This window comes from Amaranthus tricolor, chromosome 10 (genome assembly GCF_026212465.1).
Source record: "Amaranthus tricolor cultivar Red isolate AtriRed21 chromosome 10, ASM2621246v1, whole genome shotgun sequence".
Classification (NCBI taxonomy): Eukaryota; Viridiplantae; Streptophyta; class Magnoliopsida; order Caryophyllales; family Amaranthaceae; genus Amaranthus; species Amaranthus tricolor.
The window spans coordinates 91783-117032 of record NC_080056.1 but is presented as its reverse complement, the minus strand read 5'-3'; the positions used below and the strand labels follow the sequence as shown (position 1 = coordinate 117032).

General features: G+C 33.5%; 1 protein-coding gene across 3 annotated transcripts; it reads right to left on the bottom strand.

Annotated features, from left to right (window-relative positions):
- Positions 1-2435: 2435 nt before the first annotated feature.
- On the bottom strand, positions 2436-23920 carry LOC130825953 (uncharacterized). 3 transcript variants are annotated; one of them, XM_057691407.1, is made up of 15 exons: positions 23749-23920; positions 23128-23293; positions 22918-22970; positions 22698-22815; positions 22403-22485; positions 21480-21545; positions 21165-21265; positions 16146-16264; positions 15846-15886; positions 12739-12827; positions 10230-10404; positions 10034-10150; positions 8178-8222; positions 4611-4733; positions 2436-2896 (listed from the first exon to the last, which is right to left on the bottom strand). In XM_057691407.1, the coding sequence occupies exons 2-15, from the start codon at positions 23192-23194 to the stop codon at positions 2759-2761; spliced, it is 1335 nt and encodes a 444-aa protein (XP_057547390.1). In that variant the 5' UTR covers positions 23195-23293; positions 23749-23920; the 3' UTR covers positions 2436-2758. The 3 variants fall into 3 exon arrangements, with proteins under 3 accessions (XP_057547390.1, XP_057547389.1, XP_057547391.1); XM_057691406.1 differs by having other exon boundaries at positions 10230-10407; positions 23749-23899; XM_057691408.1 differs by lacking the exons at positions 22403-22485; positions 23749-23920 and having other exon boundaries at positions 10230-10407; positions 23128-23268.
- Positions 23921-25250: the final 1330 nt, after the last annotated feature.

Here is a 25250-nt window from a genome sequence, read left to right as displayed (position 1 = left end):
GCCATGCTTATAACTAATGTGTTACCAACCATAAGAGCAAAATGGCCTTAAGGTTTGTCAAAGCACATTTACATTCAACAAGATAATGCCAAGCCACATATAGCACATAATGACAGAGAATTTTTGGAGGAGGCAATGAAAGATGAATTTTATATACAATTAGTGTAACAACCTCCAAATTCCCCTGACATGAATGTACTAGATCTAGGTTTTTTTAGATCAATTCAAGCTTTGCAATATCAAAAAGCTGCTTACAATGTAACACAATTAGTTAGGGCTGTGAATAATGCATTTCAGAATCTAAGTCCACAATGTTTAAGGTTTGTATTCATCACTTTACAAGCTTGTATGATAAAGGTCATGAAAAGACAAGGGGGATTTGACTATCACATTCCTCACATGAACAAACAAAGGCAGCAAGGGAAGACACTTTATCAGATTACCTAAGTATTGAAAAATTATAGGTTGTTGATTAACTTCAACATTTATTCACAAAGCTAAGTACAGATAAAATAAATCAGCTAGTGGAACTGATTGGTTATGCAGGGGGATTGAACAAGGGACTATGCAAGTCATTGACAATGTTAACATGGGAATGTACAATTAACAGAAAACAACAACCAATTTCAACAACACCATCATTATTTTTGGGAGCAACAAAGCAAAACAAACATAACAGAAACCAACCTATAAAAAACAAAACAGCAACCAACACATATTTTTGGGAAGAAGTTATGCAACAACAGCAGCCAACATTTGCATTCAAATATTCATTAATGAAAAAATTGGTTGTTTCAGTACTCTCAGGTATACTTGTTTATTTTTTTGAAATCATTGAGTGGAAAATCGAACATCTTTGTGCTTTAAACGTTGGAAAACAATTCAAACCCCATTTGTTTGATTTATGGTGGCCAAAAATTGCTCTCACTTACAGATCACAGAGCAATGGAATAAAATGCATCAAAAAACGTTTAAATTAAAAATCATCAACAGTCAATATCAACATGTACCAACACGAACAGAAACTCACTTGAGAAAGGACTAGCTTATCAAGCCAATCTTCTTCTTCACAATCAGTATTAAAAAAAACAACATCAATGGAAGAATATTCACGATCAGGATACATATTAGGCTTAGGAATGTAAATGGATTCACCTTCAGAGTCAAGTTCTCTTCCCCACTTAGGATCAGTCTCAACAGAAGTTGAGTCATCATAGTAATCAAAAGACTCTTCCTCAAACGACTTCAGACCAGATCTAGGGTTTTCATCATCGAACCCCTTCAACTCAATCTTAGTAGGGATTTATAGGGGGATTTAGGGATTCTCAGATAAACACAAGTACGCGAGTTATTGTTTTTCATGGGTGAGTTGAATGGCGAGTTAGGGTTCTTCATTGGTGAGTTGAATGACGAGATAGGATTTTCAGATCTAGGGTTCTTCGCTGGAGATTTCAAAGGCGAAATGAAATTTGCCATAAGAAGAGATAAATGAACACGAAAGCATGAGAAGAGATAAAAGAACAACCCTTATTAGAGGATTACAGAGAGGGAGGGAGAGGAAGATGATGAAGAAAGAACCCAAAATTAGGGTTGAAGATAGAACACGAATACATAGAAGGGGGATAAGGATGGGTAGGGTTTAGTGTTAAAAAGGGAGGGAGTGATTAATAAGTGGGTAGATTAATTAGGTTTAAGATGTTTTGATTAATGTAAAGGGTGATCAATTAGTATGGGTAATGGGGGGTATAATTGAAAATAACACATACCCACTAAGGGCATTAAGGTCAAAAAACCATACTAAAATTGAAAATGGAACAATTAACGTGACTTGATCATAAAAGGAAATGAAACATATAAAAGAAATAGGAGGGAGTATTATTATTGAATAATATGATATGATCACATAAATAAATAAGAAAAATAATGTACAAATGACCTGTTAGTTAGTCTGTAACTAGCTCGCATCCTGCAGGTTATCAATTAATGTTACCCTTTTTGTTGTTCAATTGGAAAATTAATCTAATATTATTCCTTTTACCTTTAATCTAACTTAGGTTCGAAACAAGTAATAACAATTGAAGTAGATTGTTAAATGGATATACCCTGCCTTTAGCGTTCTCTTTCCTCTTCTCAACTAAAATCTCATCATCAACATCCTCCCAATAAATCCCACCCAAAGCAGGATTTAAAAATGATGAGAAAGAAGGCAAAAGCAAGAGATTTACTTATTCATGTTACTATCTTGATTCTTGAGAAGTACTTGACTACGTGATAAATAATAAATATTCTTCATATTCAAATCTTATTACTACTTTGAATTATTTTATTAAAATTATTTTTTACGAGATGTAGTAATATATTTTGATCATCACTATTTACTACCATCAAATCAAATTGTTTCAAATTAGGTTTCTATCTAGATGAAACATAGACTATTAGTATTACAATCTTCTCCATAAAGAATTAAAGAGATTGTTTCTTATTTGCGCTTAATAACATACATCAACCGCAATTTCACATAAATAAAAACATGATTTAACGTACGATTTTACTAAATTCTACTATAATCTAGAACTAAAAAACAATAAATTTTTTGACTCGATCGAAAATAATAATTTAAAAATTATTCTAATAAAAGATACCAACAATCCAAAATCAAGGATCAAAGCTCATATCCATGCACATTGTGGCCTGTGGGATGCGGCTCTCTACACCAAGAACAAACAATTTCCAAGAGAGGCAGCAGCCAGCAGCAGTCTTAAGCCGTTGTATTATAAGTTGGCACACTCAGATAAAACTTAGTATTCTTGAAGTCATCCAGCAACGGGTTGTAACCGTCTTTGGTTCTTGTTTTCGAGGGTAGCCCGAATTCATCCATGAAAGCAGAGGTATCAAGCTGCATATTGAATTTTGAAGGTTATAAAGGCCAATTAAAACTTAAGATCCTAACATATGAAAAGGAAAAGCAGAATAATAATGGGAGGGAAGGCCAGATTTTCACATTATCTTTTTAGACCTTTACCTAGACCTTTTTGGGCACTAGACATGTATCAAAGCCAATTCCTAATTTAGGGAATTAGATGTGAAAACAATTAAAGCTACTGCAAAGCCAAAAAATGATTTTAACGTCAAGGGGAAGGAGGAAAACGAAGAGGAGGGAAGTAGATAGATTTCCTTCCAAATCTCTCCACTTAGGAAACATCTGTTACTCGTAAAATGTGAAGGATATCATCCTTCTCCATATCCCTCCTCTCCTTATTTGTAATCCAAACATCTTTCTCAGTAAGAAAAAGTAAAAAAGTATGATCATAAACAACTAAGCATTTCTGAGAACTTTGTAAAAGCCTGACTTTCTTCTTTCCTTCATAGATAATAACCCTTCATCTTCCCTAACTCATCAGTCTCATTACTTTAAAATCAGAAATCAGTACTCCCTCCTTTCATCTTCTTTTCTTTCTCTTTAGTTTTTCTTTTTAATTATTCAAGCTTCAACTTTTCACACTGCTTCAATGCCTTTCTTCTTCATTTCTTCAACTTCTTTTTTCTTCTACTCTAAAACAGAAGAAAAAGACTAGTTCTTTATCTCTAAAATAGAAGAAAAACTGAAGCTTCAATGGCAAAAAAAAGAAACTACGCCGTACCCATGTACAATCCGGTACGCCATATTCTGGTATACATAGATGATTAAAAGGTGTACATAAAAGCTTAAATAATGCACATATTCTGGTGGCAATTTTGTAAATAATTGGCATTTTCTAAAAGGTAAACATAGATGATTAAAAGGTGTACATAACTCGGATGACATTTCTGTAAATAATATGAATTAATTTATTCATAAAAATGTACACCTATGTGATAGTATGTACACCTTTTGCCACAGTATGTATATTTCCGTCCGGTTACACCACTTTTCACAGCCACTACAACATAACCTCTTAGGTTAGTTGCAATTACAAAGCAATTGGCCTCTATTATTCCAATCGACAACAATTAATTTCCAAACCCTAACTCATGCAATCTCAAGTAAAATTTGTAATTTAATTTTGTAAATTGTGTAATCTTAAAAAGATCACTGATTAATTCTTTTATGATATTAACTACTTTTATGTAATTTTGTGACTCTTAAGTTTGTTTTTAGCGTGTATGTATGCATGTGTAATTGTTTGTTTATTGATTCCTTAATACTTGATGATAATAATTGTAAATTGACAACACAAACAAGTTCACAATTTTGCGGGTTAGTTGACAACACAAATCAGATCACAATTTTGTTAGAGATAAGATGTTTTCTTTATTTTGAGATACGGTAACAACTAATAAGTTAGTGGAGTTTTATTTACTTTTTTTGCGTTTTATAAGCATCATTATATCTCATGATTTATCGAGTAATACAAACATTAAATATTGGTTAGATTGGACTTTAAAATACATGTCTTAAAATATTGTGCAACTCCATTCCTAAAATCTTAGGTCCACCCCTGTTGACTAGACCTCTCCAAATTAAAGTGACAAATATCTATGGAAAAAGCAAGGGATATGATCAATGTTAAAGCAGAGATGTGAAGACTGGCGTTAGATTAAATAGCTTTCAAGTGAGATGCGCTACTTACAATAATAGTTCGTCTCTTTTTTCTATCCTTGGGAGGATTTTTGTGGCATGGCCATCCGGAGCAATAATGATCAATGCGTTCCAAAAGCCAAAAGTCCGTTGGAAAAAAGATATCGGCATCACCCTACAAGACAAAGATAAGAGAGAAGTATAAAGAACAGATGCATAAATTAGAGAAAAGAGAAATCATACTATATAATAAAACTGGAAATGTAAAATGGTGACTTCATAGATCATTGCCAAATGAAGCAATTCTGGACTAGTCAACAGGTCCATACATGATGTGGTTTATTGGTGTATATTTTTGAAGTAAGGTCATACAAAAGCAAGATAAGGTTTTATGGCATCAACTAGATGTTAGTCAAGGAGATGAATTCATGTGAGCGATACATAAAGATAGTACCTCAAGTATGGATATTGACTAGTAAATAAATAACTACCCTCCACCGCCTCTTTTGCCAAAGCCAAAAACATTGTTTCGTTCACGGGCATACTAGAGCTTCACTTTCAAACTTTCATGGTTAGATTTGACTACTAGGTGCAAGAAATGATCTTAATGGCTCCTTTTTTCTTGTAAAATTCTTCCAAATGTTTAGGATGAATTCAACAAGGTACTAGTTGAGGTTCCGAGGAAGGCTACCGTTGCTTGTAGTTTTCGGATGAGATATGAAAATGTGAGCTTTGTCATATTTGGGGCTTTAGAATCCAATCGTAAAAATAGTCTAATAGATAGCTACGTAGTAAAGCAACAAAGCTAAGCAAGGTCCTCACGTGATACTATACCTCATCCTAAGCTTCCTATTATGCTCACTTGTGCTTGATGCAAGAAGTATGAAAGGGAAATAAGTATAGAATCAACGAAGACATATGGGTCTTAGGTCATAGAAAATGAAGATAAAAGGATAGAAAATGTTTACGTGGGTTTGGTCGTGTGCAACGAAAATTAATAGTGCACCGGTCAAAAAAGTCAAAGATGTGCTTAAAAACGAAGAGTTGATGGGAGTGAAGAATGAATGAAGAAATGAGAATTGCGGGAGGGTTGGACCATATGACAATAGAAAGGAATGAATAAAGGAAAATATATATATATATAGATGATTCACGAAATTAATTTTCTTATTATCATCATCATACCCAGTGTATCCCGACCATAAAAAACTATGGTTAGAGTTTAGAGAGGGAAAAAAGGCGACAACCCATACCCATAAAGGAGAATGCGACCAAAGAGTCTCTCGGCTCATGAAAGAGATGAAAGAAACATAATCCGCAAGCTTGCATCTTACCACATAAGCTTGGCCTAAATACCTAAACTTGGTCGTACTTGTAACAACTTATTCACTAATGGTCACTTCTAACTCCCTTATCGGCAATGTAAATTAATTTTCTTAGTTGCAGATAAATACTCATATTGAATATTCAGAGAGATTAAGGAAAGGAGAATCTTTACAAAGAGTAATAATATGAGTACCTTAAACATCAAAAAAACTAAAGTAAGAATTATCAAATCGGAATGAAGGGAGCATTAGATAAGGTAAAATAAAGTAAAATCTTTCTTAGCATTAACTCTTGGCAAAGTTGCCTTTTTTATGTAGGCATAGCCGACTTAATATTATTAGCATTAACGCTTTGAATTTTTTTTGTCCTTTTTTGTCATCATTCTTATACTTGATATCTATAGGATGACAAATAGGAAACAAGTAAAACCTAATGACTTAGGTGTAGGGGAAAGTGGGAAACAACAATCATTTCTTTGGAGGGAAATAGAGAATTTATGCGAAAAATACAAAAACTAGAGGTGAAGGGGCTTTGAAGAAAATTAAGCTAAAAAAGTCCAATGAGCCAAATAGTTTAACTATTGAGGTAAGGAGATGCCTAGAGACGATCGGAGTAATTTGGCTAACTGATCTATTCAACAAGATTTGAAGGACAAAGAAGATGTCCAATGACTGGAGAAGTACTCTAGTGCCCATTTACATGAATAACGAAAATGTCTAAGATTGCTCCAACTATCGAGACATAAAACTCATGAGCCATACTATAAAGTTATGGGAACGAGTGACGTATGAGAGGATATACAAGAGCCAACTTAAATTAATGCCATGCAGATCTAAATGGAAACGGTTTATCTTATGAGACAAATGATGGAGTACTATAGGGCTAGAAAAAGAGATTTGCACATGGTTATTATTCACTTGAAAAAACCAGACGACAAGGTACCAAGAGAAGTACTTTGGTGGACGATGACAAAGAAGGGTATTCCCAAGAAATACATTAATACAGTGCAAGATATGTATCAATAAGTAAATGAATGTTAGGACAAGTGGAGAGGCTAGAGGATTCCTCAATCACAATTGGTCTTCATAAAGGCTCGGCCTTAAGCCCCTTTCTTTTTAAGGCACGAACAAGATATGACCAATAGAATTATATGTGAGTGGCAAAAATGGATGGCAACTACATGAATATTATGAGAAGGATGTGTGCCCCTAAAGCTATAGGGCAAGATTTATCAAAAGGGCATAAGACCAACGCTACTATATGGATCAAAATGTTATGTTTTAAAAAGGATCACGGTAAGAAGATAGTTGTAGCAGAAATGCATATGTTTCGATGGATGAGTGGCATACCTAGAAGGGAAAAATTCAAAAACAAAGATATAAGAAAAGCTTTAGGAGTTGCAAATTTTGTGAAAAAGATGAAATAAAATCGTTTAAGCTGAATTGGGCATATGCAAAAATGGGGTATTAGCAACCAATAAGGAAGATAGGAATGGTAAGCTTAAGGGATTCAAAAATAGGGCAATATAGATGGTATAAAATCGAAATGAAAGAAGAAGAATTCATGTGGATGACCATTAAAACTGATATATTATTCGTGTAGCCAATCCCAATCTCTTGGGATTTAAGATTTTGGAATTATTGTTGTTGTCATCTTTCATATAGTCAATGATATATGGAGCTAAACAGAATACATATAAAATTCCATTTGGATAGCATAGAAAATGGCTTAGTGAAAACAAATTTCAAAAGCTAGAACATGAAACACTATCATCAACATTGCACAAGTGCCTCTCAAGGTGGGGTAAGGAGAAGCATGGGAAGATGTCATATATTCCACCAAGAAAGACACCATTTTCAACCACACGTGTTAGCACTGCATTAGTCAAAACCCTGGACGCAAATATCAATCACATCAAGACTTTACAATGTGTATGAAATGTAAGATTTATCACAGTTCAACTTTCATTTGCCAGGTCTTTGTAAGTGAAAAGGGTGCAGCATGATGAATCTGTTAAGACTTGCAAGTCCTATTGTCTTAACTTAACATATCATCTTCTCAATAGTTTCAACTCATTCAATTTAGCCATAAGATCAGGCACACCGCATAATATTACACCTCTCATTCATCCTGGCGTTAAAGATGCAGAATTTCGATTCTCATGTTGGACAACAGCACAAGACCTTTTCCACCTGGAAACCTATCTAACTCAACTTTTTTAATGATATGAATCACAACTATTGAAAGAAGATTAAATGTAGAAAGAACATAAAAAAAAAAAAAACAAACAAACCTTGGCATCGAGGTAGCTATCATAATCCACATTACAGCCATCAATCTGCACAAAAAGGGTGAAAGGAAAGGGATACAAAGAATGACATTAGCTTTGTTTCAAAAGAAAAAAAAAAACCCTTGCTCGAAAGCCACAAAGACTCCCCACAACAATCTAATACAAAATATTTAAATTTATGACTTGATTTCTTTAGGTAACTACTTAAGTGGAGATAGCTAATGCATTAACGCCAAAAGTAAAAATGCAGAAATTAATATGAGATTTGTTTTGCAGAGCAAAGCTTTAGATTATAAATAAGGAAATTAGTTAGCAGAAAAATGCAAAAACTTACTGAGCCAATTCCAGGAAGCCAGTTTGTGAGCCATACTTATAGGCAGTTTTAACCACAAGATGCTCATGTTAAAGATTTTCCTTCTATGGTTTAGAGTTTAGACGTTTAGTAAACTAACAATATGGATCAAATACTACAAACTCATCACAGATCCAATGTGCAGGACAAAAATGTCACCAAACAAGTAATGAAACACAAAAGACAAATTTTAGAAAATTAGCTATAACAAATATAAATATTAAGATGAGATCATGACATTACACACTTCCTATGTTTCAAAAAATATCAGGACAAAATCATAAAACCCTAGAAGATCTGACATGTGTGAACTGAACTACTGAAGTAGGAGAAAATAGAAGAAAATGTAAGTAAGTGAGAACTTTAAGAAAGAGTGAGAATAAGTAGAGTAAGGATACTCAAAATGGGAAGTGTTGCAAGTAAAAGGACAAGGAAGAAGTATCAAACAAGTTCAAACAACAGATAATAAATCCCACATGATCGTGGCATGTCCAGCAAGAAGTTAAGAGCTATGTTACTTGGAATCGGATAAGAGTATCGAATACGGGTGCGGATCCTAGTGTCCGGTACCCCATTTTTGAATAAGGATACGGGGACACCGTCTTAATATTGAATACGGGTACGTATACGGAAAAAAAAATCAAATATATTTACTGGGTAAAGAAAATTGAAGTCTTCCAATTTATTACCATAAGCTACGGTTTTTATGGTCCACTTACCAAGCAATAAAAAACAACAAAACAAAATTTGTCAACAAACAACGTGTCTTTGGTGAAAAACAAAAAAACAAACAAGTATGGTCCACAGAGTTTGTCAACCATTAAAAAATAAAAAAATTGCCAAGAACTAGAAAATTGTAAGTTGTTGGCAGCTGTCCTACATGGCTTTTCTTATTTTTCATGCAACCTTCTTTTTTAAAGTAAGTGGTTGACCCAATTTCAAGGCTTCTTCCGATGCAAACCATTTACAGAGATAGTTTCTCCCTCTTCCCTCAAAACGGCAAAAGGCTCCACGAAAATTTCCGATGAAGGCTTTGGTGGAGGTGAAAATTAAAGATTCGGCATGCCACTACCATTCGCCACGTCCTTTCGATCAAAAACCCTAAAGTATCAACAGAAAATTTCAACAATGCCACATCCAAATCGTAAATCTAGCCATTTACGGTTTTTTGATTTCATTCCTATAGTAACCCTTGTTCATTTCGGCATACCAGGCACGTATCCGACACCAGTATCCGTACCGGCCGTACCGGACACCGGTAAGGTGGCGAAATAGGCGAGTCTGAGTAACATAGGTTAAGAGTCTAGACCATTTATTTACATAAATACAGTGGTCAGTGTGAGCAAGACTAGCTCAAGCAAGAAAGCACAACTGTAGCCAGTAAGAGAAATATAGGAAATACAGTTGAAGCAATTGATATATATTAAAGTACGAACAGATAATCCTGTTGAGTCTAAAGCAAGTAGTTAAGAGTCTAAAGCAAGCACTATGCAATGGCAAGTAATACCTTTGCTGACACAAGCGGAGCCCTTAAACCAGGTATTCTCACGTCAGGTAGGTAACTAAAATCTGAAGCAATCAACGACATCTTTGGTCGGGCACTATGTAAAGCCTCCATTAATTTCTGTTAAAGATTACTAGCCATCACATTTTCATGTCATTTGTAAATCGTGAAATGGCAAATTTTGTTTGATTATACTCACCAGACAACCAGTTGGTAGCCAGCATCGTCGAGATTTTGGAAAAACATTGGCAAAAATACTTTTGAAAGCTGTTGTCACACCTCTTGTTGGGCCATCAATCTCCTCACCCAATATTTCAATGCAAAACATAATGAGTCGATCTTGTAATCGTCTGTATGACTCTGAAAGAGTTTCCCTGCTACTTAAAATAAAATTAGTCCAATACGTGTTGATTCCAAACGACATCAGGTTTAAGAGTCACAAGGGTATTCCAGAAAATTACATACTGAAGACAAAACTATAATGGTTTGAATTCTATGCACAGTTGTACACAATTTCTCCTCAATTGGGGGTTCTGAGCAGTCAAGTATTTCTTATCTCATTCAAGTCGAGTCGGGTTACTATAGGGTGAGGCATGCTTTTCCGGCTTTTCTAGGTCATGTCATTATTGGCTCGCACATCAATGTTTTTAAGTTATGAGCTTTAAATTTTTGATCGAGTCTTGGACTGATTTTGGGTCATATCAAAATTTGACAAATAAGAACTCAAAGACACAAATCACATGGCCATTGCAAAAAATTATAATGCTTTGGGTTCAAAGCACACAATTCTCCTCAATGAAGCACTCATGTATTTTACTTGTCTCATTTATGAGAAAAGTGGTCCATCACACATGGGACTTGAAAGTTGCAAGTACAACTAGATGCAAATTTTACCAAATTTTACTCGTGAGTTTTACTTGCTGAATTAATGGAAGATGATGAATTTTTAGCTAATTCGACTAATTGTGTAGTGGTGAATTGGTTTGCACCTAAGAAAAGTGGTCCATCACACATGGGACTCGAAAGTCACTAGTTTTTGTGTGTTTGGTGTTTATAGGGAAGCTTGATACTATGGAGAATCTTCAAATTAAAAGATCTAACTAAGTGTTAAATGAATCTGCATAGACGTGTTATGTGCTTGGTAGATGGAGAGGATAATGATCACATCTTTTTGCATTGTAGTTTCACAAGAGAACTATGGGGCAAACTTTTTCAGATAAATAGAGATCATTGGGTAGCTCCCAGGAGGATTGGGGATTTCTTATTCTTTAGTCACTGGGTCTATAGAAATAAGTGGGAGTTCAAAAGTTTGTGGAGATGCTGTTATCTAATCCTTTGATCTGTTTGGTTGGAGAGGGATGGACAAATTATTAATGATCTAGGAGAAAGCTAAATTCTTAGCATCACTATGGGAAAAATACAATTCGTCTTTTTTGAGCACGTTACTCTAAATGATCTTTGTTGGACTAATTAGGAGATTGTAATGTAGATTTTAACCGACTTTTTTGGGATTACTCGTCCCTGATCTGTACCTTTGATAATTTCCCATTAATATAATTTTCTTAATCAAATTTTTTTCAAAAAGATCACAATAAGAAGATGAGGGCAGTTGGGATACGTAACTTTAAGAATAAGTTTAGAATGAGGTCATAAAACAAGGTCTTGGAATCGCAAACATTGAACACAATAACAAAGACAACTATTTGCGTTGGTTTGCAATTTGACCATGTGCAAAAAGGAATGAAAAATACACAAATTAGGAAAGTGCAAACTTGGAATGTGATGGATCTCATAAGGGTTAATTTTGATGTTCTACAAACCAATATCAAAAATTGATGAACGGAAACAATGCAATGTGATTGGCGATCTCTCATGTTCATTTGTTTTGGTTGGTGGAGTCATCCTTACTTTGGAATTAAGACTTTGACATCGTTGTGTTGCACTTAATGTAAGAAACTATGAGAAAGATTATGCTAGTTAAAATTACAAAGTTATTGCTTATACAAATCAAAATGACATGAAAACGTGACGAATTGATAGCGATAACTAACTTTGTTTTCTCTAGAGACACAATTTTAAAGTAAATGAATTCAAAAAAAATACACAAAACACCATCTCCAAAGGTAAAATAATGGCCATAATTAAGAATGCAAACAATATGGTAATAATTCACGCAAGTTAGGGGTTAAGTTTCATAAATATATGCTTCCCTACTTGTTTGTCAATGTTTAATTTGTTTCTTATCAGTTGCAACCTAGATATTTCAATAAATATAAAAAAAAGTATAAGATTCAATAAATAGATATTTTAGTTGCAACACAAGAGAAGACATCAAGTGTGGAGCAAGTGGGAGGAGAAAAAAGAAAATGTGAAAGGAAGTGGGAAGAGAGAGAGATAAGACATCATTTTACAACTTCACATAAAAAAGTGCATATAATTAAATGTGTCATTTTATCATAGTAAACCTAGATCTATAAATCTTTGGCTCCATATAGATTGGACAAAAAATGAGTAATATTAGCATATATAAAATGACATTTCCTATAATGGATTAGGAAACAATGCAACCAAAAAGAAACACATGAAGCATCATTGTTTATAGGATGAACATTTGACTCATAAGTCTCAAGTTATCAAAGACACTAGTTTAAATTACACTAACAAATATATAGGGAATACAAAAGAATTTTATTCATTTTGAAGCCTACCACTCAATTTGCTTCTCAACCCATACTTCTTCCCAAGGTGATGTTTGATTTTTTGAGTAAATAAGATCATGAGGAAGATTATCAAGCACCTGAAATGCATCAAGAAAAAGCGATTTGTTATGTATGTTTCTTTGCAAAAGCCACCCCAATTTCTAAATAAAACCCCTAGGACCTACTATAAAAGATATGAATATAGCTAAGTAAAACATTGAGATGTGGACATTAAAAGGCTCAATACCTACAAGGCTACAGGTTAAAGCCAAAAACTAGGAGCAACATTGTTTAATGACATAAACTATAATTGACATTCACATATCAAGCATAAACTATAATTGGGAATGTGTGACGACATACGATTCTCTATCATCTTTTCCTTAAAATTTGCAACTCCTAAACCCTTTCTTATATCTTCGTTTCGAATTTTATCCCTCAAGGTATGCTCATCCAACCATCGAAGCATTTGCATTTTCATTACTCTTATTAGACGCTCACCATTTTTGTCACCCATACTTAAATTTATGGGTCACATCTTATTAGATGTCCCCACTACTCTGAAATATGGACACAAGGTATTTGAAACATCCACTTGAAGCGATTTCTTTCTCTTTTAGCTTTATAGTGCCTCTTATTATCTCCTTTGTGTAAAAGTTACATACAAAGTACACTGCCTTGTTATGACTTAATTTGAAACTCTGACTCCAACTCTTGATTCCATCGTTTTAACTTCTCATTTACCCCATCCTGGTCTCATTTTATCGAATGCGTTATCGCATCTATGACCGTTGCAAAAAGAAAGGGGCTTAGAGTTGAGCTTTGATGAAGGACAATTGTGATTGGAAAATCATTTGTAGCCCCTCCACACGTCCTAACATTTATCCTTACTTGTCGTTACATATCTTACACTATATTAAAGTATTTCTTAGGAATGCCTTTCTTTGTCATTGCCTGCCAAAGTACTTATCTTGGTACCTTATCGTATGCTCTTTCCAACTCAATAAAAACCATGTGCATGTCTCTTTTTCTAGTACTCCATTTTTCTTATGAGATGGATTGCTTTCAATGTAGATCTCCCCGACATAAATCCAAATTGGTTCTCTGATATGGACGTACATCTTCCCATATACATCTCTATCACTCTTTCGCATAACTGCATAATATGGGTCATAAGTTTTATTCCGCGATAGTTTGAGCAATCTTTGACATCTCCTTTGTTTTTTTAAATACGCACTAAAGTACTTATTCTCCAATCATTGGGAATCTTGTTTGTCCACCAAATCTTGTTGAATAGACCAGTTAGCCAAGTCACCCCAGTCATCCTAAGGCATCTCCATACTTCAATAGGCATCTACATCTTGCCCAACCACTTTATTTAGACATTTTCTTCACAGCCCTATCCACCTCTTATTTTTATTCTTCACATAAATTATCTATTTTCATCTAAAGGAATGATTGTAGTGTCCGCTACAACATAAACTTGTCCTCCATTATATAACTCGTCAAAATGCTCCCTCCATCGATCTTTGATGTTCTCGTTAGGAACTAGACAACATCATACCTTAATAGCTATACCATCATCATGCCTCAATAGTTATAACATCAAGGCCAAACACTTTCTTTAGCCTAATTTTCTTCAAAGCACCTCCACCTATGATCTTTTAATCTTCACATAAACTCTTAATTTTCTTCTATAGGAGTAATAATTGTGTCTCTTACAATATTTTCATGGTCTCCATTAAATAGCTCGTCAAAATATCTCATTCATCGATCCTTGATGTTTTCGTCCTGAGCTAGAATGTTGTAAACCTTATCCTTGATACAATTTACTACACATGTCATTAGTTATTGACTGTCTCCTTTTTGCCATCATACAAATATATATTTTTCCTTCTTAAGAATCTAGTTTGACAAAAACCTATAAAAAAGTCTAATTTTGCCTCGCGAAACGCTAGTTTTGTATTAATTTTTAATTTCCTTATATATGGTTGCATAATTCTCATTCGTTCATTACTTGATGCAAGAAAACATTTTTATTTTCCTTGATCACTACCTTGACCTACTCAACCATGCCTTATTCTTCTTTACCAAGATAGTACTCTCTGATTTTTCCTTAAATGTCCTTAGTTATTCGAGTTTGATACAATCTTTCATCTTTATCCATGTATCCTTCTCACTTTAATTCGTCTCTCAATCATCAACAAATTTTTGGGCAAAAACCTAAGCGTATCTTTTTTCAATCTCTACCATCTAATCCTACATACCTATTTGGCTTTCTTTACCTTTAGTCTTGCTAGAAAACAAAACATCTAGAATAAGGAGTTTGTGTTAGGTGGTTACACACAAACCTGGACTAACCTAATCATTAAGGCAACTACCTCTATATATCAACCATGTCAAAAAGTATTCAAATTGGATTGCTTTTCTCTGGTTCTAAAAGCCACCAATTGATTATCTTTCTTCTCAAATCATTTGTTATCAACTAACAAATCGTATGAGTGTAAAATCCGAAATGTTAGTTTCATGGCCAAAACCCCCATGGAGGTTTTTGACACAGCTCGGCACCTCCAATATACATATTCTCATTCATTGGTATGCTTTGCACCATATCATCGAGATCCTCCTAAATTTCCCTTTTATGCCATGTTTGGAAACGGTGATTTCATTTGGAAATTTATAATTGGCTCAAATTTATTGTTTGGAAAATCAATAGTTTTCAAATTTGGATTTGGATCAAAATCCACCATTGTTTTTAAAATAGTTAAAGTTGAAAATTTGAGAATGACTACCCAAACCTTGTCATTCTCATTTCTTCATTTATGATTTCATAATTGAAATCCATAATTTGAAGTGAAGTACTTATTCCCAAACACTACAATAATCGATTTCAAAATCCCCACTTGTAGTACATAGGCACTTAGGAGATCCAAACTCTCTTTACCACATATATACATATTGTTTTGTATCTTTATTGGTTTTTTGCTTGTAATATTACTTTTCTATCTTTGTTCGTAAAGAAGGATAGTATAGTATGGGTGAGATTTTACGCATTGTTATGACATATCTCAAGAACAAGTTAAAAAAGGCAAGATAACAAAACAAAGTTCTAATACCTCTAGCATTATAACCCAACATGGCTCTTGTTGCACATCACCTACAAACAAATAATATATCAAATTATCGATTAAATTGATGGAAATAGATCTATGCAAAAATTACACTATAAGAGTTGAAGGGAATTACATTTAGACAATACAAGAAAATAACAAATAACACAACTTCTCAAGACGGTACAATAACACATAATCAACTTAGAGATTTCTCTTTCAAATGCTCCTTATAGAGGCAAGATTAATTATCAAGTGAAAGTTAATTAAGTTCAACGAGAAAACTAAAATAGGAAAAGAGCACACCCCATCCATTTCGATCTGAAGCATCACGACATTCAACCATAAATCTGGATTTGTGGCTATTAACTTGGCCAACGGTTTCTATTTGCTTTTCAGCTAGAAAGGGACTAATCTCCACTGATCTGCACCAAAGAGATGGATGAACTTCATCAATTCTAATATGCCTTATAAATAGATGGAAATATCTAACCTTGTAGGGTTCAACATGTTGACACATTATAACTCTCCTATCCTATTATTTTAAAAATGGAAATGGAATCCCGAATTCCAATTAATATCACCCTATACTCCAATAGAAAATAAACCTCTTAAAATTATCAACAAAATTACCTTCAATTGTACCATAGCCTAGTTCAACTGCTTAATAACTAAAATGGTAACTAAGATTTATATTGAAATTTCCAAGAGATCATCGAAACAAAAAGAACCCTTTACAGACCTATTGATTTCTTGCAATTACTTGCATTTACTGTTAAAGTTTCATTAATCGCGTAGAATCTAATCAACAAAGGAACCAAATCCTTCATAATTGTTGATCTTAAGAATTAGGTATGGAAAAAAAAGGATATTGTTCGATGCCATTTTTGTTTTAGTGGAAGCAAAGAATCAAACTTGGGTTTACTCTTCATACCATGTAGAATTTAATGAACTAAAGAAAATAAGGGGTTTATTAAAGAAGAAAGCTACAACACACAAAAAGCTAATGCTGGAAAATCTTCTCATTAGTGATAAATTGTCACGAATCTTAAATAGAATAACAACTAACAACTAACTTTTTTTCAACTAAGAAAAAACTAGCTAGAACATGGGAAGAAATTGACCCAATAAAACTAGTCACTTACCTTGGTTTTAAAAAGCGCGCTTAGGCATGAGCCGCACCAAGGATTCCAGAAATTACACGCCACACGCCTTAGAGACTCAAGCGAAGCGCAGTACAAGAGGCGAGGAAGAGGCGTGCACCTCTTGTATGTTAGCTTCAAATTTTGCTTTATTTGAGTTTCAAGTACTAAATACTTACCTTTGCTTGATTTACTTGATACCCAATCTGTTTATTTGAATTTAAAAGAGAAAAAAGTTCCTTTCTTGCCCTAACCAAAGTAGATGAAGAGAGCAACAGAAGCAATGTTCTTCTCTTTCATAAGTGTGCTGCCGTCATTGAGCAGTTATTCTTCTTCTTTCCTTTTCTTCTTCCCTTATCTTATTCATTTTATTTTCACTCTTCTTTTTTCTTTCTGATTTTGATCACTTCTCTCTCTTTCTGTTTTCTTTCTTTTCTCTTGTTTCTTCTATGTGAGATTTTATTTTTATAATGCTTGGATTTCTTTTTTCTTTTTTATTCCTTTTATACTTCTACTCCTATCTTTTATTATAATGATTCATTTAAATTTTAATTTGTTTACAAATTAATCAAAACAATGATAAAAATATGGTGTATTTGATGTGAATTTAATTTAATTACTTAATTTTTCTGCCCATTTTGTTTTAGCGATCGAGTCTTAGCATACAGTTTTTTAGTTTGTGCTATTATTTAATTTTGTTTGTGTTTGTCTTGACATCAATGTATAATGGTTTCATTAACTCTTGTTGCATCTTCATACCCTTTGGATCCTGCAAGAGAATATGGTCAACTCAGAACTATGTTATTTTACTACTTTATATGCTAAAGTAGTGTTTATCTAACTTGTATATTGTAATAATATGAATTTCATGTTGTTTTAAGTACTAAGTATGTTTTAAAATTGATTTTGGAACCTTTTAGCGAAATTGTGCGCCTCGCATATGAAAAGCTCACCTTCCACCTCGGAAAAAAAAAAGACCTTTGCGTCTCCCGCCTCTTAAAACCCAGTCACTTACTAATACTTCCTCTAGATTTTAATAGTTGCTACAGTTCCAATAGCAGCTATTGTTTATAAATTGATTTTATTTGACATATAATTCTCTATTATGATGTAAAACATAATCAAAGAGATCTTGTTTGATTTGTCTTAATCCATATATAATATTAACTTTTTGGAATTTTGAAAATATGAAATTAAAGATATTAAAGATTAAATTGTGCATTGGATAGCATGAAAAAAAATGTAACTACATAGTACATATACTAGGAAGCAATAAAAGCATAATTATGAACCATAATTCAACAAGGTAAGGATTCGGAAGACTTAATGTCATAAACCGATACGCAAGGTAAACAAATATTTTAGGAAATTTTATTCGTCGCATTTTTAAAGATAGAATTAATTAGTATCTACCATCTTTCGTTTTTTTAATAGCACACTTGCCCTAAAAAGTTCACACATAAAACGGAGAATTTTAGCTTTTCAAAAAGAAAACACTAGTATAATAATCATTTCATCAATGGAGCACTTATATTACATAGTTTGTGTGCAACTCAAATATAAAGCACAATAAGTCACAAATTAATTAGCAAGAAATCAACAAAAGCTTCACAGATCTGTGATATCAAACAACTCAAATTAATTCTAAGTAGCGAGGTTTTGCAATTTTGTAAGCTCAAAATCCAGTATAAAGCGACCATTATGTAACATAACAGCCTTATTTTTATTCCATTGTTCTTGTTGCATAAAACAAAATTCGATGTGATATGATAAAAAACGAGAAACAATTATATTGAGTCTCAAAAACTTACAAAATGTAATATAATTTAATAGTCGTGAAAACGTAACAAAAGGAGTTAAAAGAACGGAAGATGACTAAAAAGCAAATCTAAAAAACAGTTTAAAAAAAGAGAAAAGAAAAGAAAAACAAAAGGAAAAAGAATTAAATATTGAAAAACAACACCAAAACAAGAAGTCTTATATGAGACCGTCCCATCGTGAGACGGGCTCATACAAGCAGCCAAATCATTTATATTAAAATATAATTAATTGAGTTAAACTTACACATCAAATAACTAAATAAAAACTTTTTTTCATTAATTTTTAACAAAATAAAAATGAGTCAGCCCATATTAGGTCATCTCACGGTAAGACGGTTTTAATAAAGAATTTGTCATACCAACACTTAAACCCACTATTAAACCCATAGTAAAGAAAGAAAGAAGGAAACGACAAGGGAAAAGAACTAAGTGGCTGTCAAAGAAAGAAGACAAGGAAAAAGATTAATCGCCTGCCACATTAAAGACCTTGGAAACCAAAACCCTAAAAGTTCAAGTAAATATTCAACTTATCCCATTTTTTTGAACCTTATCTTGTTACATCTCGTAGTATTCTTATCTTCTTCTCAAATCTTCTTGAATTTAAATTTGGATGGTTGAAACGGCCCTTACTCTAGCCAAACGAAACATTATCGTCGACGATTTGGGTCGCAATCCCTTTTGGTGGCTCGAATTTCGTTTTGCACTTCTATTTCCCATAACAAAATTAGTTCTATAAATATTATTTCATTGGAAATTTAGTGGCGAATTCGAAATGGACAAAACCAACAAATTTTTTAAGGTACCTTTTCTGGGTTCTAAGTTCACCATCTCGTTGCTCTTCATTTCACCTCAACTAGATCTTCGACACTCAAATACGGGTAGGACATTCAAACACCTACTTTTGGACAAAATCATCAAATGGAATTTATCCATGAAGTTGGACTGTTCAACAATTAGACATGGGTATACAAGTCTGAGTACAACTCTCAAATAAGTTCCTTCTTCAACTAAGGGATAATAAGTTCAAATCTAATCAAGACATGTGTAACGAACATACCATACGTACTTTGTTGCTTCAAGGTAGTGGAAACAAAAGAGCTAGTATGGCCATTGATCATTATGTGTCTTTAACGCTCTATCACTTGCCAAAAAATAAGTATAGCGACAAGGAGCATCGTTGTCATGACGTCATTGGTGTGCCATCATCGCCATAATAATAATGATAATACACTACGACTCTTTTCTAGTGCTCTCCATTTCATGATAATGGTAGTGAATCACTTTGGAACAGTAGAACTCATTGGTCACTAAACTCGTGAACATAAGGGTAAAGCTAAAACATGACCACCATTCTGGTACAAAAAAACAAACAGAACTAACATATTTTTATACCAACTGTAGCTCATAAGGGTTGTTTAATGTTGATATCCATTCTACATTGTTAACTACCCATATTAGCCATGTATCCTCCATAGCCACCAAATATATGTAACATTCCTTACGGATTAGTAAGTAGTTTATTGGAAGCCATTAACATGGTGTTGCCTCAATGTGTATGAAAATCATGCCCTTTAAAAACCACACACTAAAAAAAAGATGTAGAAAGTATTATTATTATTTAGAAAGTTTAACGCTATGAACCTCTTCCGAACTCAAGTAAAATACTATCAAGGAGAACATGCTAAGCATGAAAGCAAGCAAAATTACTATTTGATCAAGACCTCAGGAGAAGCAGGGACAAGTATTGTGCATGGCTAAGAACAAGAACTCAGAACAAGGAAGAAGAAAGAAGAAAGAAAAAATATAAACAGAAGTTGATGCTCGAGTGAGAAGAATGTATGCATGGAGACGGCCAAATTGTATATCCAGGATCGAAAACTATATGTATTAGCCAATATATTAAATTTTGGAAAAGGCCATTTTTTTTTCGGGCATACAAAAGGGCTATTACGAGAAATCATAGGGTGCAGCCATTAAGAAAGTCTCTAAGGAGAGAGGTTTTAAAAAGAGAAAAATGAATATAGCTCATGAGATAACTTTGTAATTAACCTTCATATAAGTAGGATTTGCCTTACTAAATTGCATGTTTTTGTAGTTTCTTTCTTTATTACTCAAAATATGTTTGTTGTTCTTTATGCCTTGCTAAACCCCTCTTCCCTTAACATTTACCTAAAGCAAAGCTAAGTAGTCAATACTAGAATCAAAAGTACAAGGCCAAATATGGATAGCATCAACATGTTGCGAACAATAAAGACTATACAGCTTAGAAACTAAGAGTACCAACAAATCATAAGTTTGAAAAACATTAACCACCCAAAATCCACATTTATGCCAACAAAAGCAAACCAAAATCATGTACCTACGTGTATGTCATGTTTTTGTAAACACGTGGTGGTGCATTCAACATCACATAATCCATAATACCCTTAGCACATGTTCCCGATCCACCACCTATTTCATAAATCTGAATGTAAAAATGGAAGGATCAATTGAGGATCTAAAATTCTAGAAATAAAAAAACAATTAAATGATAACAACCATTTGTGCCCAAGGAAAACCATGTTCCTTAGTAGCAAAATCATCCAATAAGCAGTCAGAACTCAAAAATAAAAGTAGCACTAGTGAGTAGTGACAAATAAAAACAATTGTAAAAGAGACGAGGCGACAAACAAACTTACTTTTAGAGGAACGGATAGATTAGCAGTACGCAAAATGGCTTCGGCAATCCCATGTGCATACCATGGCTGCAAGAGAAAAGTTCACAAAATGAAAAGTACATCAACAAACGACAAAATTGATCCACAAAACAATCGAGAAACAAACACCACAAAAAAGGTGCAAAAGTAAATAGATAAACTTTGAGCTAGTTCTTTAGTGTAAACGGCAACAAAAGGCAAAAGCACTTAGAATTACGCATGCTGAATAAGATAAATAAGTTATTCTATTGTTCCATATGAACAAAATTATTTCAATTGATTACATTATGTACATCGATCTACATAGATTCTAAACCTATAGGAATAAGGTGTCGACACGCAATAATACGCAAAAAAAATGTTTTGAAGCTATGTTTGAATATCAAATTTCAACATCATTGTCACATTGACTATGAACTAGTGGGATGAGTGTGGTATGGGAGTTTCAATACGATCAGAACACAAAAACCTTACTAACCATCGTAATACCTTAGCACTATTAATCATACAAGCTAAGGTAATCATCATAATTATAATGACCATACATTGATTAGACTATTATTCCCATGTGAGTGACAAGCAAAAAAACAACTTATTATGACATGACAAGAAAAGTAAGACTTGAGAGGATTCATAAATATGTGCTTACCATAGTATAAAAACGTGATTTAGATCGCGATTGCAAAAACAATCACGACAATGCAATAACGTGGGTGATATGATTATCAAAGCACCAAATATCGCCAAAAACCATACATACCCCTTAAACAGACCTCAAACTTGGTTTAGAATTGAAAACCTTTACAAGACGGCCATTCATATGGTATGATTTGGGGTTGTTTTTGTATTATTATTTGAACTAGAAAATTGATTTCATGGGCAAGCATAAAAGCATAAACGATCACCTTAAAGAGCTCCACGGGAGTAAACCATGAGATTTCACTTTGCTTGTATATGTTATTTAGATGTCGCAAATAAGCTTTCCTGCCTGTGATTGGATTTTCTTAGTTAAAAAGGGGGCTTAATGAATCTCAAACTAAGGATGTTTATAAAGATTGAAGTGAATCCTTTAAAAATGGACCCAATAACCAATCCATTGTAGTTTGTTGGGGCAAAAAGATAGGGTGGTAGAAATAAGACAGGCATAAATGTATTATTGTATAAAGTAAAGTGATAATGGAATCGGAAAAAAAGTGGAACCTTGAAGCTTATTGAAGTTGATACAAGATTCCAAGACTCCAACTGGAACTGATCTGGTTCTCTTAGAGAAGTAACCATGAGAAGGGTCATATAGAGCAGCATGTATGAAATCACGCACCTAACCCCAAAGAAACAAAAAAATACAAATAAATATAATTTTACAAAAAAAAAAAAAAAAAAAAAAAAAAACAAAATCTAGAAGTGAAAAAAGATGATGTACCAGCAAGGGGTGATGTGAATCAACAAAAGTGGAGAAGAAGGCATAAGACGCCACTGCACATAAATAATAGCAAATGTAAACATGGACTCAAACACAATGTTGGGATTAAGGGATTTGACATCGTTGTTTAAAATGTAAAAAATGTACTGAAAAGACTACTCCATAAAAAAAGGCATAACCAAGGAAGGGGAATAGGAAGAGATGACGCACCTATGAGTTTGGAAGATGGAATAATAGGAGAGATTGTTGCAAGAAAGGAACGCGTAGCCATAGGCATCCACGATTGCAAAAGTGGAGGAAATGAATTTCACATCTCTGTACAGTGCACAATCCACAGTCCACACATCCACCCACCCATACACACAAAAGCTGAGTCCTGTAAAACATTACAGCTTAAGCAGTGGCAGATATTAAGATGTTAAATCAAGAAGAATAAACTGCTCACACTAAGAAAATGTTCGATTTGCATTAACCCCTCCCCAACCTACCATGTGACAAACAATTTTGAGCTGTGTTATTCAAGCAAAACAGTAATTTTCAAAACATTATTCAAAACTGTATGAATCAATTTATCAAATTTTCGAATTTCTTGACATTTGACAATTTACTGTATCTTTGGAATTGAGCAAAAATATAAATTGACACCCAACCAACTCAAACTCAAACTCAAACTTATCAAAATCATAAACAGTATCAAAAATACGTTTATGAACATGCACTAAAATACCCACGTAATTAAAAAATGAACATTAACTATAACTCTCAAACCCAAAATTAATTCTTAGATAACAAGAATTTTTGAACATTCTTGACATTTGGATTTATCCATACCAGACAGTGAGACAGGCGACTGTAAGGGAAGACCGGCGTTGGTGAGTAGCGACCAGTGAGCCTGACTGTAGCTTACTAGGGTGGTGGCAGTCCAATCCGTGCTGAGGTAAAGCGAATTGGGGAGCTAGGGTTTATGTTTGTGAAGTGAGGTAAAAATTAGGGTTAAAATCAGGGAAATAGAAAGGGAATTAATTAGAAAAAATTAAAAATTAAATACAATAATCTAATTTTTTATTGATTTTATATAATAATCTCTATTTTTTATTATCAATAATCTTAATTTTAGAGTCGCTTATTCAATAATATTATTGTCCAATGTTAATTGCTAGAAAAAAACAAATATTTAAAAATAAAAGCTAAATTCAAAATATAAACTTACTTATTGTATAGGTAAGAGATTAATTTGGTATATCCGTATATTCTTAGTAAGCACCTCTTATGGTTGGAATTTGAGATTATTCATGTTTAATCTAAAATTAAATTTATTGTAGCGAAATCAATAAAAATTAAATTTTAAAAAATTTTTCTTATTTTTTGAGGGGAAATTTTTTCATTTTTAAATAAGACGGTCATCATCATCATCCTGCCCAGTGTATCCCGCTCATAGAATGAGGACAGGGTCTGGGGAAGGAAGATGGGGGCAACTCATACCCATAAAGGAGACTGCGACTAAAGGAGTCCCCGGCTCAAGGAAGATAAATAGACGTAATAACCACGGAAAGATAACTTAAAGGCCTATAAATAAAACAAAAGCAAAACCACTACAAAAAGAAAACAAACAACTAATAGAAAGTAAACGAGAAAAGCAAGAGGTTAAGACATCAAAAATCTAAGACATGGATATGGTGTCTCGGCGTCTCCAACAACTCCTATTACTAATCAGGTCCGCAGAGAGATTTAATTCATGCAAGTCAACACTTGTTTGCTCTTCCCAAGTTCTCCTGGGTCTTCCTCGACTCCTCTTACCCTCTACTATAATGTTTTCTACCCTCCTCACAGGGGCATCGAAAGTCTTTCTCTGCACATGCCCCAACCACCTCAATCTATTTTCGCTTTGAAATAAGACGATATTATGATTAATTTTTAAACCCTATATATATTCATCAAAGAAAAAAAAAAAGAAATGTGACCCCTTATTTGGTCATATTCTTTTTTATTTTATATTTATAACCTTGGAAACATTTGATCTTTTCTTCCTTACATTTCAATTGTCTCTTTAACTCTTGATCATATTCATAGGTATTCGGGCAATTTCTAAACAAGTCGGGTCGAACTGAGTCACATTATTTTATACGGGTTGAGGCGGGTCAAATTTGATTCCCAACCCGACCCATATATAAAAATCATCATCTTATTAACCAATTATAAAATCATGTTCTTAATGTCAATATTGAATACTGTTGGTTCGGTGCAAATTACCGATAAAGTAGATGATTAATAATCCTTATCCTCACACAATGACGCGTTTTGCTCATTGATCTTATAAGCTTGATAATTTGAAA

Bases quoted from the DNA above. Each gene is read 5' to 3' on its own strand.
- LOC130825953 (XM_057691406.1), bottom strand. From the start codon at position 23,194: ATGCCTATGGCTACGCGTTCCTTTCTTGCAACAATCTCTCCTATTATT. The intron at 22,486-22,697 runs GTTCCACTTTTT...ATCCAATCACAG, and splicing joins CAACTTCAATAAGCTTCAAG to GCAGGAAAGCTTATTTGCGA. The intron at 10,408-12,738 runs GTAGGCTTCAAA...TATTTTAAGTAG, and splicing joins GTTGAGAAGCAAATTGAGTG to CAGGGAAACTCTTTCAGAGT.